The following is a 13852-nucleotide window of genomic DNA, read 5'->3' on the forward strand; positions in this document are numbered from 1 at the left end:
ATCCTCAGAAACATCACCGTAGCATAAATCCAGAGTACAACAACAGCTGGGTCGACTCCACCAGAAGAAGTCCAAGGATAATAAAAACTGTAATTAAATGAAGACATGTAAGACAGCTCCAAAACTATATGGCCATTGAAATAAATCAATAAACATTCAATAAAACAAGAAAAATGATGTGCCCTTGCTCCCTATCAACCTGAAGTCGTTTGGTTGTGAAGTCAAGTCGTTGTCTATGTGTTATGCTTGGCCAGTGTCGTTGTGGGGTTTGGTTCATTTTAGCTGTTGTAGACTATAAGGACCTTTGAAATGTCTGCATTTGGTGAAGTGATATAAACATGTAATGCTGTGAAGACCTGTCTGGAACTACTTTAGCTGCGCGTTTCCCTGAAAAATAACTGCACACCTTAGAATATTAACCAACCAATCAACATGAAGCCCAGCCCAGTAGTATAACAATCATTTACTTTTTTTCTATGGTACTCAGTTTATGAGTAAAAAAGTTCCCTGGACTCTTGTATTGTTAGTGCCATGCAGGACTGATGGAGTCATGAGTTCACAATTACTTTCAGTGTCTGATACACTCGAGGGAAAAGCTCCTGGGAGTTTCCATTCAGTGTCATCAGAAACAAGGTTTATCACAGGTTAATAATGACAATCTTCTGTACTCTTCTTGTTTCTGGAATATTACTGTTTTGTTGATCATAGCTCAGATATACAAGATGTCATTCCAGTCTGTGAGATATGGTACCACGAAAAAGAAAACCATCTTATCTTTTTATGTGGCTGCACATTCTGGAATCAATCCAAGCTTCTTGTATCTGCTGTCATGTGTTTTCCAGTTTGCAGTTGCTTATTCTGAAAGTAACACTAAGTGAAACTGCACATTGTTGATTGCTCAGTCAACAGAGAATAACCACTGAGAGCCCAGGAACATCCCCTAACCCCCTCTAGACCAATCAGCATCGAGAGTCTGGACCTGGAGGTGTGTCTAAGAAATATATCAGGAAGCTGCAACATGAACACAACTCAGACTGAAGTTAGACTGGAGTGAACTAAAGCACACAGGTAAGAGACGTTCCTTCATTCAGATCATTCTAGCTCTTGTGCTGCAAACAATACAATGTCCAGTGTTTTAAAGTCAGCTTCAGCTTCAGCACATTCTTCATGTTTGGTTTTGCTCCTGCAGATGATCATGTGTGACCGTGTGTCGCTGAGATTTCATGTTGGTGATTTAATTCTAGCACTCGATGAGAGTGTGTGTGTGTGTGTGTGTGTGTCTGTGTGCATGTTTATGTGGTTTATGAGGACACAAATTTGTATAATGACATGGGTATGACAGAGGTATTACAATATGAAGGTGGTTTATGAGGACACTGCCTATGTCCCCGTAATTCAAAAGGCTTAAAAAACATACTAAATGGTGTTTTTTTGAAAATCTAAAAATGCACAAAGTCTCCTGTGAGGCTAAGTTTAGGTGTAGGGTTGGTGTAGGGCAATAGCACACACAGTTTGTTCAGTATAAAAACCATTACGCCTATGGAGAGTCCCCATAAACCACAAAAACCAACATGTGTGTGTGTGTGCGCGAGTGTGTGCGTGTGTGTGTGTGTGTGTGTGTGTGTCCTGTTTGTGTGTGAGTGTGTGTCTGTGTGTGTGTCCTGTTTGTGTGTGTGTGTGTGTGTGTGTGTGTGTGTGTGTATGTCCTGTTTGTGTGTGTGTGTGTGTGTGTGTGTGTTAGTGAACTCTACAGCCTGACTTGTCTTGATAGATACTTTGATGTTTTGTTTGAGCTTTAAAGGGCTTTGTTTATGTGACATGATTAACTTGTAGAAACCAGCATCAACTAAACCCAGTCTGGTTATAGACTGTAGCTGGACACAAACAGATCTGACAGCATTTATCTTATTCAGCCTGCTTGTGTAGTTTGTTGTGAAAGTGAAAGTTGCCCGAGCAGAAAGAGGAAATGTTGCTCATGTGGGGAGTTACTGGACTGTGTAATGCAGGATTATTGGAGTATTTCTCAATGCGGTTGATTAAAGGAAGTGAAATGTGTTTGGGTCTCCAGTGGCCATGGACAAACCAGTGTGCTTGATTGACACGGCGTCCGACGGGAAGCTGTGTGTCCAGCGGTCAGCGTTGCAGGTTCTGGAGCAGATCCAGCAGCCCGTGGTGGTGGTGGCTGTGGTGGGTCTCTACCGCACCGGGAAGTCCTACCTGATGAACCGACTGGCGGGGAAGCAAACAGGTCAGCAGCATCCAAACGCTCAAACGCTGTTGTTCAAATGATTGCATGCGAGTCATTGTGGGGTTTCTGGTGTGTGGTTATCAGGGTTTGCACTGGGCAGCACAATCGAGTCCAAGACGAAGGGCATCTGGATGTGGTGCGTGCCTCACCCCACTAAAGCAGAAACCACTCTGGTGCTGCTGGACACCGAGGGACTCGGGGACGTGGACAAGGTGAAGTAACAAATTGACTAAATTACTAGTGCTCAAGGGTCCAATAATAACACTTTAATTTCTGCAGCAGAGATTTATGCCCCTTTTACAAGATGTAAAATTAGTCTCTGATGTCTCCAGAGTGTGTACATGAAGTTTTATCTCAAAATACCCAACAGTAGAGCCCTTCATGGGCCTCAGATATAGGCCCTAGCCCTGCCCTTGACCGACAGCTTATCAGAATTCTTGGCCCGAGTCTGACCCGAGCCCGTCTTTTTTCCCCCTTCTCCCAAAACAGCTTATACTACTGTTTCAGCTATTAAAATAGTTCAGTTTTGTTTGTAATGGCAAAATGATTATATTTCCTTTTGTTTTCAAAGTTCATTTAGAAAAACGTTTGAAGCATTTGTTCCTTAAATAAAAGTTTTTGTTTTTTTAACTTAACGACCAAGCAGCCGGTGGCAGACTGTAACCAGGTTTCCAAGGATTTGTTTGCAATATTTACGATATAGCTGATGGAAATGCCAATTATCGATGAAATTTCTCATGTGTCGACAAAATCTGTTTCCGTTTAACTTTAGCGCATAAATCCATATCGATACTTCAAATGTCGCAAAAATTTGTTTAGAAACAGTTTTTGTTGAGAAAAGGGGCTTTAACGCAAATAAATGTGGAGTCACATGACAGAGTTAGCCTATAGACAGCTCGTGTTCATGGTGTTGCTCACGTTAAAGCACCGTTTCCCTGGAGTTCAAAAGCACATTAAATCATATTTATATTATTAAATTGTATCTAAAATTATTTTATGCATGGTAAGACGAGTTACCTCTCAAACATACTTATCTTAGTTTGGTGTTAAACATTTACATGATCATTATTATTATTATTATTTTACAGTGCACTGTTCAGTTTAAATGTAGTCCGTGTCTTTCAGCTTGACCACCATGACCCCGTGATATTATGCCAAGCACATTTAGTTTTACATCGATATTGGAACGTGAAGTACAAAAGTTGAAATTCATTCGTTTTGGCTTGTTAGCTTCTTATATTTTTATTCTTGCTTTGTTCTGAGTTCTTTCTACCGCTAAATTTAAATGATTTGTTGTGGAGTGAGGGGGAAATAAATAATTTTTTTCATGTTTCTTCAATATGTTTGTCTGACTGTATTTTATGATGACATGAACAGGCTGTGTTGTGGAGGCTATGCTGAACTGCGCGCGTCGGCGCAAGTTTTTTTAGGGATGACGTCATGACGCACACCATTTTATCGGTAAAAGGCCAGTTTGATGGAAACAGGCTCTAGACAGCAAATTTCGCAATTTTTTTTTTAACGCATATCTCTTTGTCGATTACAAAACAGCGCAAAATCTGAATGGAAACTTGATTAGTGAGGTGATTATAGTCTGTTTGATCAATTTTGCCTTCTCAAACATTACGTCTTGCCTAAAATAAAATTTATAGATAGTATTAGATAGTCAATCTAAAAGGGTGACTGTACAATAACAGCTGTCAACCAGCTCGGTATGCAAATAAGTGGTCTGAACTTATTTTCCAAGTGCATATTTTATTTTGGTCGCATATTCAACATTTTGCTGGCTTTTGAGAATGGACAGATGTTTTCAGTGTAGCGTTAGCTTGCTAGTGTGCTGTAAAGTGGAGATGGGGACATCTTGACCTGCTTAAATGGAGCACTAAATGTTATAGCCTGTAGCTGTGTGAGTACCTTTCATTGAGTTGAAGGTGAATGCAAATTCAAGGCCATTTCCAGTTTACTATTCTAACTTCACAAATGTGGTTATGCATCTTAGGGGGACTCGAAGCATGACACCAACATCTTCAGTCTGGCTGTGTTACTGAGCAGCACTCTTGTCTACAACAGTCGAGGGACGATCGACAACAGGGCTGTAGAGGAGCTGCAGTATCCTTCTGAACGTTTATCTAGATTTTAATCCATTAATTAATTAATTTATTTGTTTATTTGCAAAAGTAAGATATTGTTCAGATGTTTACCACCATTTTTCAAAGGACAAATGTGCAAATGTGCTTGCTTTGTAGTACATGTAACTAAAGAAATATATTTTTGACATAAAGCATTCACAATGTAAAAACATGACTGGCAAAAGTTAGTTAATTTTATCACAATATTCCATTATGCAGTTTTTGGCAGCTAAACCTTCTTCTATCTCTAAACCTAACAAATTATTTAAAGTATACACAATATATAGAAAAAACATGATAAACAGGCAAGTGTAATCACAATAACGTATTCCAAAAGTGACGAGCAGTACCAAAGTAGTCCAAACACAGTCAATTTGAAGTGCTGTCTGGTGCTATACAACAGTATAGAGTTATGTATAGAGTAGTGTTGCACACTTGACTTGTAACTTGTCGGACTTGTAACACGAATATCGCGGGTTCGAGTTTCAGGCACCGAACCCCCAACTGCTCCCCAGGCACCACAGCAATATGGCTGCCCACTGCTCTGGGTGTGTGTTCACGGTGTGTGTGTGTTCACTTCTGTGTGTGTGCACTTGGATGGGTTAAATGCAGAGCACAAATTCCGAGTATGGGCCACCATACTTAGCCACACATCAATTCACTTTAATTTTTTCATTTCATGTTTCCTGAAGATATCTCCCAAGGTTAACATGTAAAGCGTGAAAAGCAGTGGTCCTAGTACTGAGCCTTGTGGTACTCCATACTGTACTTGTGATCGATATGATAACTCTTCATTCACTGATACGAATGGATGACGTCAGATAAATATGATTTGTACCAGGCCAATGCAATTCCAACAATGGCAACATAAATGTGTAGTCTACTTAAATACTTGAGTGTTGTGATTGATAGTATCAAGCGTGGCGCTAAGATCCAGTAGCACTAATAGAGAGATACAACCACGATTGGATGATAAGAGCAGGTCGTTTGTAACTCTAATGAGAGCAGACTCGGTATTATGATACGGTCTAAATCCTGACTGGAAACCCTCATAGATACAATTTTTCTCAAAGAAGGAACATAGTTGTGATGATACTACCTTTTCTAGTATCTTTGACTGAAAAGGGAGATTCGAGATGAAGTCTGTAATTAACTAGTATTCTTTAGGATAAAGTTTTTTTGTTTTTTTTTAAAGAAAGGCTTAATAACAGCCAGTTTGAAGGTTTTTGGGACATATCCTAATAACACTGACAAATTAATAATATTCAGAAGAGAATCTATGACTTCTAGAAACACCTCTTTTACTAGCTTAGATAATATTGGGTCTAACATACATGTTTGTAACAAAGTTCGTAGATCGGGAAGGAGGCGGGAACCGGCAAACACTTAAAGACTTTAATAACAAAATAAACAAACACAAAAGTAAAGCGGCAGCCCCTCACGGACGACTGCCTCACACAAAACACAACATAAAGTCCAGGCCTGGTCCTCTTTCGTCTTCCACTGTCGTCACTCCTCCTTTTATCCTTCCGGAGCTCCTCCACCGGCCTCACTCCGTTCCCACGGCTCTCGGCCCCGCCCCACTCACTACAATGTTGTTTTAGATGATTTAACAAGTTTTATACAATTCTTCCTCTTCTATAGCAAAGAATGAGTGGAATTGTTCCTCAGGGGATCTATAGAGCATTATCTTATGTAATAGTATCATTATCTGAGAGTGATAGGATTTGATAAGGGTTTGTAAATGTGTACATCTGTAAATTTGTTCATAAATGTTTTAGCTGCTGTTAAATGAATATTATACATTTTATTGTCTATGTAAATGTACATGGTAGAACCACACTTAATGTAAAATACATACAAATACTATTGGAATCATGTTGGACAGTCACTTTGTGTTCAGACCTAAACAAACTATCAGATACGTTACTGAACTAACAGAGTGCATCAAGGTCAAATCATCATCAGACGAGGATGTTGATGATTCAAATGAGTTTGTGAAGTTCTTCCCCAGTTTCATCTGGGCAGTGAGGGACTTCACCCTGGAGCGAAAGATTGATGGGAAAGATGCAACAGAGAATGATTATCTAGAGTTTGCTCTGAAGCTGAAACATGGTAATTTAAATATGGTACAAAAGATTATTTTAAGAGCCCTCACAATCACTATCACAATGAGCTCCTGTAATGAGTTTTTCCAAATTTAATGGTTTATCAACAGATCTTTCTTACACTTACATCACTTATTCTGGTTCTATTTAAGATCCAAGTTTTGGGTGTACTGCAGTTTGTTTAAATTATAAAAAAAGACAAAGATATCCGTTTCAAATCACTTTTTCTACTACTGAAACTGATAGCTTAGGATGCAACTTTGCAATATGTCTAAAGTAAAAAAAAAAAAAAAAAGTATTAGCTATATGTTTCACATGGGGGTGAAATGTCAAAAAAGAATCCAAGATCACCCAAAGATTCAGTTTTATTTGAAACTCTAGTACAGAGCCATTACTAGTTAGAGGTACGCTAATAGCTGAGAAGCATAATCTTCAAACTTATCACTGTATAGACAAAGAACATTGTTAGCCATCTTTTTTGTTGTTGTCAGAAATACATTTAAAATAAATGAATCAGCTGGACTTACAAGTCAGATCTACCTATAATTGGTGGAGGCTACCATGCAAGGTGCCATAACCCAACCATCAGGAGCAAGTGATGTTCTGTGCCTTGCCCAAAGACACTTCATTAATTGGTTAGGTGAAACTGGGATTCCAGCTGGGAATCCTCTATCTCCCAGTCAGCATATCTACTCCCTGAACCAGTGTTGTTCATCCACAGCAGATTGTGTTCTCCCTGTTCCAACTCTAGTTCAGTGGTTCTAAATTCCAGTCCTTACATACAAAATGTCCAGAGCAGGGGGTTGCATCACTTACACTTCAGATATTTGTTCTGTCCGAACGTAAGTGCCTTGCAAAGTGGACATCACAGGATATTTCACCATTATTCCAGTTGGAAGGGAGCGTATTATGTTCCATTTAAAGGGCATTAAAGTGTGCGAGATGTGAATTTAAATTGTATTTATTTAGGTGTAATTTATGTCACTTCAATAGTAAGTTTTGTCTGTGTGTGAAGACACTGCAGGCTGCGATGTAGCGCAAATCCGAGAACGATTGTTCTGCAGTGAAGTAAACTTCAATGGATTTCCCCTGCTCTGGGAGAAAATGAACACTGTGTAAGGACCATGTCAATCGGAACACAATTAATTTACAACAAGCTGGTTATATGAATTAGGTGTGTTAAATAAGAGAGACATGCAAAATATGCAGAGCAGTGGTATGAGGATGGGAATTAGGAACCACTGCTGTAGATCAGGGGTGCCCAAAACTCCTGGAGGGCCACTGTCCTGCAGAGTTTAGCTCCAGCTTGCCTCAACACACCTGCCTGGAAGTTTCTAGTATGCCTGGTAAGACCTTGATTAGCTGGTGCAGATGTGTTTAATTGGGGTTGGAGCTAAACTCTGCAGAACAATGGCCCTCCAAGAGCAGGATTGGACACCTAGATGATAGCATAGATTTGTAATAAATGTGGATGAAAAGGGTTCAAAGTGGAGAAAAAAAAGTCCAGTGACAATGTGGCCCCGAAGAGTAGCTGAATCAGCTACACTCTGCTCAAAGGACAGACACTCTTTTTTAACTTTACAAATCTCTAGAACTGAGAAAAGCTATAGCTTCTGATCATCTCTTCTAGGAACATCCAAAAAAGTGATGGAGCACAACCTTCCCAGGGAGTGCATCCAAAAATTCTTCCCCTCCAGGACATGCTTCACGTTCCCGTTTCCAACCGCCCCAGAGAACGTGTCTCATCTGGAGAGACTGGATCCTGCTGACCTTTCCTCTGAGTTCCTGGAGGTTACAGGACGTTTCTGCAAGTTGGTCTTTGACAAGAGTGAGGTGAAGAAGCTGAAAGATGGATACACGGTCACTGGCAGAGGTGATTCAGAAGGACATTTGAAAAGCTTGCATATGTGCTTTCAGTGGAATATCTATTGCTCAATCATTTTGTTTGACTTCTTTCCTTCTTTGAAAGTTCTGGGTCATCTAGCAAAAACATACACAGACACCATCTCTAGTGGAGCTGTGCCGTGTCTGGAGAATGCTGTGATCGCCATGGCACTGATTGAGAATCAAGCTGCGGTGAAGGAGGGGCTTGAGGTGTACCAGAGTGGAATGGAGAAGCTGAAGAACTCCTTCCCTCTGGAATTAAAGGTTGTGTCCTCGGAACACCAACGTCTCAGTGGCATGGCAACACAAACCTTCATGACTCGATCTTTCAGGGACACTGACGGGGAGCACCTGAAATCTCTAGAGGTTAGCTGGATCTCTCTCTGAGGAGGTGCTTACTGATAAAGAGATGTTCTTTCATAGTAGTGAATGATATCTGGACATTCTCACTGATTCCATCTTCTCATATACAGTGCCCTCCAAAAGCATTGGAACAGTGAAGACAAAATTGCTCTGTTGGCTGTGGAGTCAATACATTTACAAATATGATTAAAAGATGAATATGAGACTAAACTACAGAATGTCACATTTTATTATTGGGTGATTCAACACATAGATGTTTTACCAGCTAAGAAGTTCAGCACTTTTAGAGTTCATCCCTCTGTCTGATGTGAGCATAAGTATTGGAGCAGTTGCCTCACAGGTCTTTCTAAGTGATCAGCTGTGTCCTGTTGCATTAATTCTTCAGATATTAAAAGCAGGGAATGAGTCGTATCAGTTATATCCATTACTTCTGTATTCTGAATCCTGCATTCGATGATGACACACACAAACCAGGATGAAGACGAGGGAGCTGACTTTGAGAGAAAAGCAAGCAATTTGGATGCTAAAAGAAAAGAGGAAGTCAGTTAGAGCTCTAGCAAAAACAAAGGGCATGGAGAAATCAAGAGTTTGGAAACCACCAGCGACACCAGCAACCAACAACGACCTGATCGAGTTTTGGAACTGTGTTTATGGTCCGATGAGACACAGATGAATCTTTATTTAAGTGATGGGAAAGCAAAAATGTGGAGGAAAAAAGGGGAACTGCAATGATCCCAAGCATACAGCCTCATCTGTAAAGCATGGTGGAGGTGGAGTCATGGCATGGGGATGCATGGCTGTCTCTGGAACAGGCCCTCTCAACTTTACTGATGACTTAATGTATGATGACAGTAGAAGAATGAATTTGGAAGGGTACAAAACCATCTTGCCTACCAATATTCAAGAAAATGCCACCAGATTCATTGGGAAGTGCTTCATATTGCATCAGGACAATGACCCAAAACACCCTGCCAGTTCAGTCAAGGAATTTATAAGAGCAAAGAAATGGAAAGTCTTAGACTGCCCAAGTCAATCTCCAGATTTAAATCTGATTGAACATGAATTTCACCAGCTGAAGAGGAGAGTAAAGGCAGAAACTCCCCAAAACAAGCAACAATTGGGATTGGCTGCATTAAAGGCTGGGAAAAGCATTTGAAAGGATGAGAGCAAGAGTCTGGTGATGTCTATGGGTCACAGACTCACTGCTGTGATTGTGTGCAAGGGATCTGCAACTAAATAATAGCTTTTAATCTTTTATATCTGCCTTATGTTCAACTGTCCCAATACTTATGCTCACATCAATGAGTGGGATGAACTCTAAAAGTGCTGTTCTTTTTATTTGGTAAAACATCTATGTGTTGAAACGGCTAATAAAATGTGACATTCTGTAGTTTTGACTCATATTCATCTTTTAATCATATTTGCAAATGTCTTGACTCCACAGGCAACAGAGCAATTTTGTCTTTACTGTTCCAATACTTATGGAGGGCACTGTATGTCATTTTGTGCTGACAGTTTTGTTCCGAATAAGTCAGACCAAAGAGCAAGCCCTAAATCAGCAAAGAACTGAAACACTGTCTGTATGTTTTTAGGAAAAAGTTAATAAACTCTTTGATGGATACCTGTGCCAAAATGAGCAAGCTTCAAAGAAAAGATGCGAGGATCTTCTGTCATCCCTCTCAGCAACAATGAATGAAAAACTCAAACAGGGCATCTATGCTAAATCTGGTGGCTATGATCTCTTCTGCAAGGATCTGGAGGACATTGTGAAGAAATACAACAGCCAGACCAATAAAGAAGTCAAGGTCTTGTCTATATTTCAAAACCTAATGACATTTTAAAACAATGGAAGTCATTGAGATGTTCTGATAAGAGTTTCTGTGTGTCAACAGGCTGAAGCGGTCTTAGAGTTGTTTCTGAAGCAGAAGTCTGTGGATTCTAAAGCTATTCTGCAGGCCGACAAAAAACTGACTGAGAAGGAAAAAAAGATTAAAGGTAAGAGTTCCCCATTCTTAAATTCTGACCAGGTTGCTTGTGAAAGACGTGCTCAACGGTGTAGGTACTTGTTTAGGTGATAAGCTTCAAATGCAATAAATGGTTGAAGCAGTTTCAAGAGTCCAAGAATAATTTTGCTTTCAGAGAACAGATAACATCATTCAGATAACAACTGCAGTCCCAGGTGTACATTTCAGGGGGCTATTCATGCCGTTATCATTATGAATCAAGAACAATGTGATTCAGGCCAGAACCTGTAACTCTTCAGGCTCTGTTGTAGTCGGGCCAGAACCTGAATGTTATATTCAGTATGTTTTTAACTCAAAAAAGCACTCTATAGATAAAAACAAAGTCTTTCACTGAAGTGCTATGAATAATTTTAAATATTTTACCTTGCAGTTTATATCTGCCTTACAATAAAATAGACTGCTAATCTCATGGTTTGAGTCTTTTGTAAAGCAAATCTGTAAAGCATTCATTCCTCATTCCTTCCTCTTCTTTTTGTCAATGTCCAGAGGAAACAGAGAAAGCCATACTCCTGGAGCAGGAAATCAAAGCTAAAGAGGAGGAGCAGCGACAGTTACAAGAGAAAATGGAAGCAGAAAGACAGAGTAATGAAGAGAGGATGAGACAGATGAGGGAGAAGATGGATGAGGAGATGAGGCTTCAGAGAGAGGAAGCTGAGCGTGCCATGGACAGCAAACTGAAGGAGCAGGCCGCTCTGCTGGAGAAGGGCTTTCAGGACAAGGCTGACATGATGAGCCAGGAGATGGAAGCGTTCAAGAAACAGAACGCTGAAGCTGAGAGTAATAGAGCTCGAGAGTTTGCAGAGCTGTTAGAGAACTCCAACAAGAGACATGAGGAGTCTATGGCTATGATGATGCAGCAGCACAGTGAACAGATGAAGGCTTTACAGCGGCAGATGAGTGCGCGCTCTTCAGGTGGATGTTGTATCTTGTGAAATGCATTGACTCTGTGATCATCAGAGGCATGTAATTTTACAGTAAGTTCATTGCATTGTACAATGATTCTGTACCTCTACATATAACAGCATTGAAAGTATTGTCTCCATATACAGTTAAACTACATTTAAACTGAGTGCTAACTATGATTATTCAGACATGTAATTGACTCTTTGCAAAGACCCGCCCCCCCTAGTTACCGTTTTGTGGCTCTCTAATGTGTTGTGACCAGTTTTGGGAAGGTTACTTTGGAAATGTAATAGTTACAGATTACAAGCCCACCTATTTAAAACATAATAGTAATGTACAAAATCCTTGAATTAAGATGATAATATTTGAACACATGACTACAAAATCAGGCTTTAGTATCACCTTATACTTTAAGACTGATCTGAAGTTCAGTGCAGATTTAAAATAATAAGAAATAGTTTACTGATACTGTTGTTGAACCCAAATCGTTGCATAACTACTGGAAACACTGGCATCTAACAATGCTTTGGAAATAAAGATGATTATCTAATAAGCATGTGTCCTATTCTGTGTACTAAACTCCTGAAATATTGGTGTCTTTCTTGGAACATTGGTGTCTGTTTGTATATATGATGAGTTTTCTTAAAAGAAATGGTAAAATGCTCATTAAGTGACTAAGATCAGTTGTAGAGATCGTTTATGTGTTCATGTACTAATATATTGAGGCAGAGGCTGAAAACACCGCGGGCGATACACACGAAATTAAATCTATATGTGGATGTGTTTAAATATTCAAATGTAACCCCCTTTGTAATCGTTAACATTTTCATTAACTGTAATTTAATTACACATTTTGTCTTAGTAACTTTAACTAACTACAGTTACATTTATTTTGTAATTAAATTACGTAACGCCGTTACATGTAACTAGTTACTCCTCAACACTGGTTGTGACTAGGGCTGCAAAGTGGTGGAAAATTTCCGTAAACTTTCCAAAAATCCCCAGAAGATTCCAAGAAATCCTGAAAAATTCCACCGTTTTGCAAGCCTAGTTGTGACGTATCACTGTAGCGTCTCAGATCAAGCAGCACGTGAACCGACCATATCTTCTTTTTTACTAGTTATAACATGAAGTAAACATGAATGAACATCAGAAGGTATTTTGTATCTCATTTCAACCACAGAGAGACAATACACACCATTTTTCAAGTTCAAGTCCACTGAAGTTAATCAACTCTCCTTTCTGGTTTGTTTGACAGACAAAATAGCAGATTCTGAGTTATGATTGGTCAGATCCCCTGTCAATCAATCTCCCAGGGAAGGGTGAATTCAGACCAATATTCAGTTAATTACACATTTAGATTCTCATTTTCATTGTTCATCTTTTCACTGAATCTGCTGTTTGTATACAAATAAAAATAATGACGTCAAGGGAGACGTCAAAATATGCAAAACTATCAGCCCTTTGGGCTCAAAATGTAGGATGGAGGAGGCTAACGTACACAGGCTGATTAACTATATGGACAACTGGGCAAGTTTTCAGGGGGGCACAATGCAAACTGTTTCTCCAAGGCAAGCGATGCATTTACAAGCATTTTTCTTTGCATGATTTCCCAAAAGTTCCCTCCCGCTCCACGTAATATATCTGCTCTATCCCGGCTCCATGCATTCTGTGCAAGCAGAGCATTTCATGTGGAACAGATGAAAGCATTCATTCACGCTGGGAGCATGCTGTGCTGTGACATGTTCCATTCAGAGAATCACCACGCTCATGGATGTGTGAATCCACGACAGAGCTTCAGCAGGGAACTTTCACATAGCCAGTGGCACACAAGAAAGTGGCGGAGTGTAACGGAGTATGTTTGTAACTTAATATTCAGCTCAAAACATCTCAAAATTACATAGCTATCCACCTTTTTTGCAATACAGAAGCTCCTTTCTGTGAATGTGAGAGACTTCAAATTCATTAGCTGCTAATTACCTTTGTCCTAACGAGGCTACTGCGTTTTAAATGATGGGAGGCACTTCAGGTTTGAGGAAATCAAAACATTTCAAAATCATAAGGTTGTGATATGTTAAGCAATATGATAAATATAATAGTAAAAATTTAAGTAAAAAATTAGATTTTTTTTTATAGTGTGCTTAAATAAATAAATAAATAAAACTTAGCTAGCTAGCAAACATGGGCAAACAA

At 39.6% G+C, this 13852-nt stretch overlaps 1 protein-coding gene across 1 annotated transcript; it reads left to right on the forward strand.

Moving 5' to 3' along the window:
• The first annotated feature begins 882 nt into the window (after window positions 1–882).
• Window positions 883–12208, forward strand: LOC306856390 (guanylate-binding protein 4-like). The gene is made up of 10 exons (XM_079395661.1): window positions 883–1068; window positions 2069–2248; window positions 2333–2460; window positions 4248–4357; window positions 6299–6492; window positions 8116–8358; window positions 8455–8735; window positions 10325–10537; window positions 10625–10727; window positions 11243–12208. The coding sequence occupies exons 2-10, from the start codon at window positions 2074–2076 to the stop codon at window positions 11686–11688; spliced, it is 1893 nt and encodes a 630-aa protein (XP_079251787.1). The 5' UTR covers window positions 883–1068; window positions 2069–2073; the 3' UTR covers window positions 11689–12208.
• Window positions 12209–13852: the final 1644 nt, after the last annotated feature.

Source organism: Barbus barbus, assembly GCF_936440315.1.
Source record: "Barbus barbus genome assembly, chromosome: 3".
NCBI classification, from domain to species: Eukaryota; Metazoa; Chordata; class Actinopteri; order Cypriniformes; family Cyprinidae; genus Barbus; species Barbus barbus.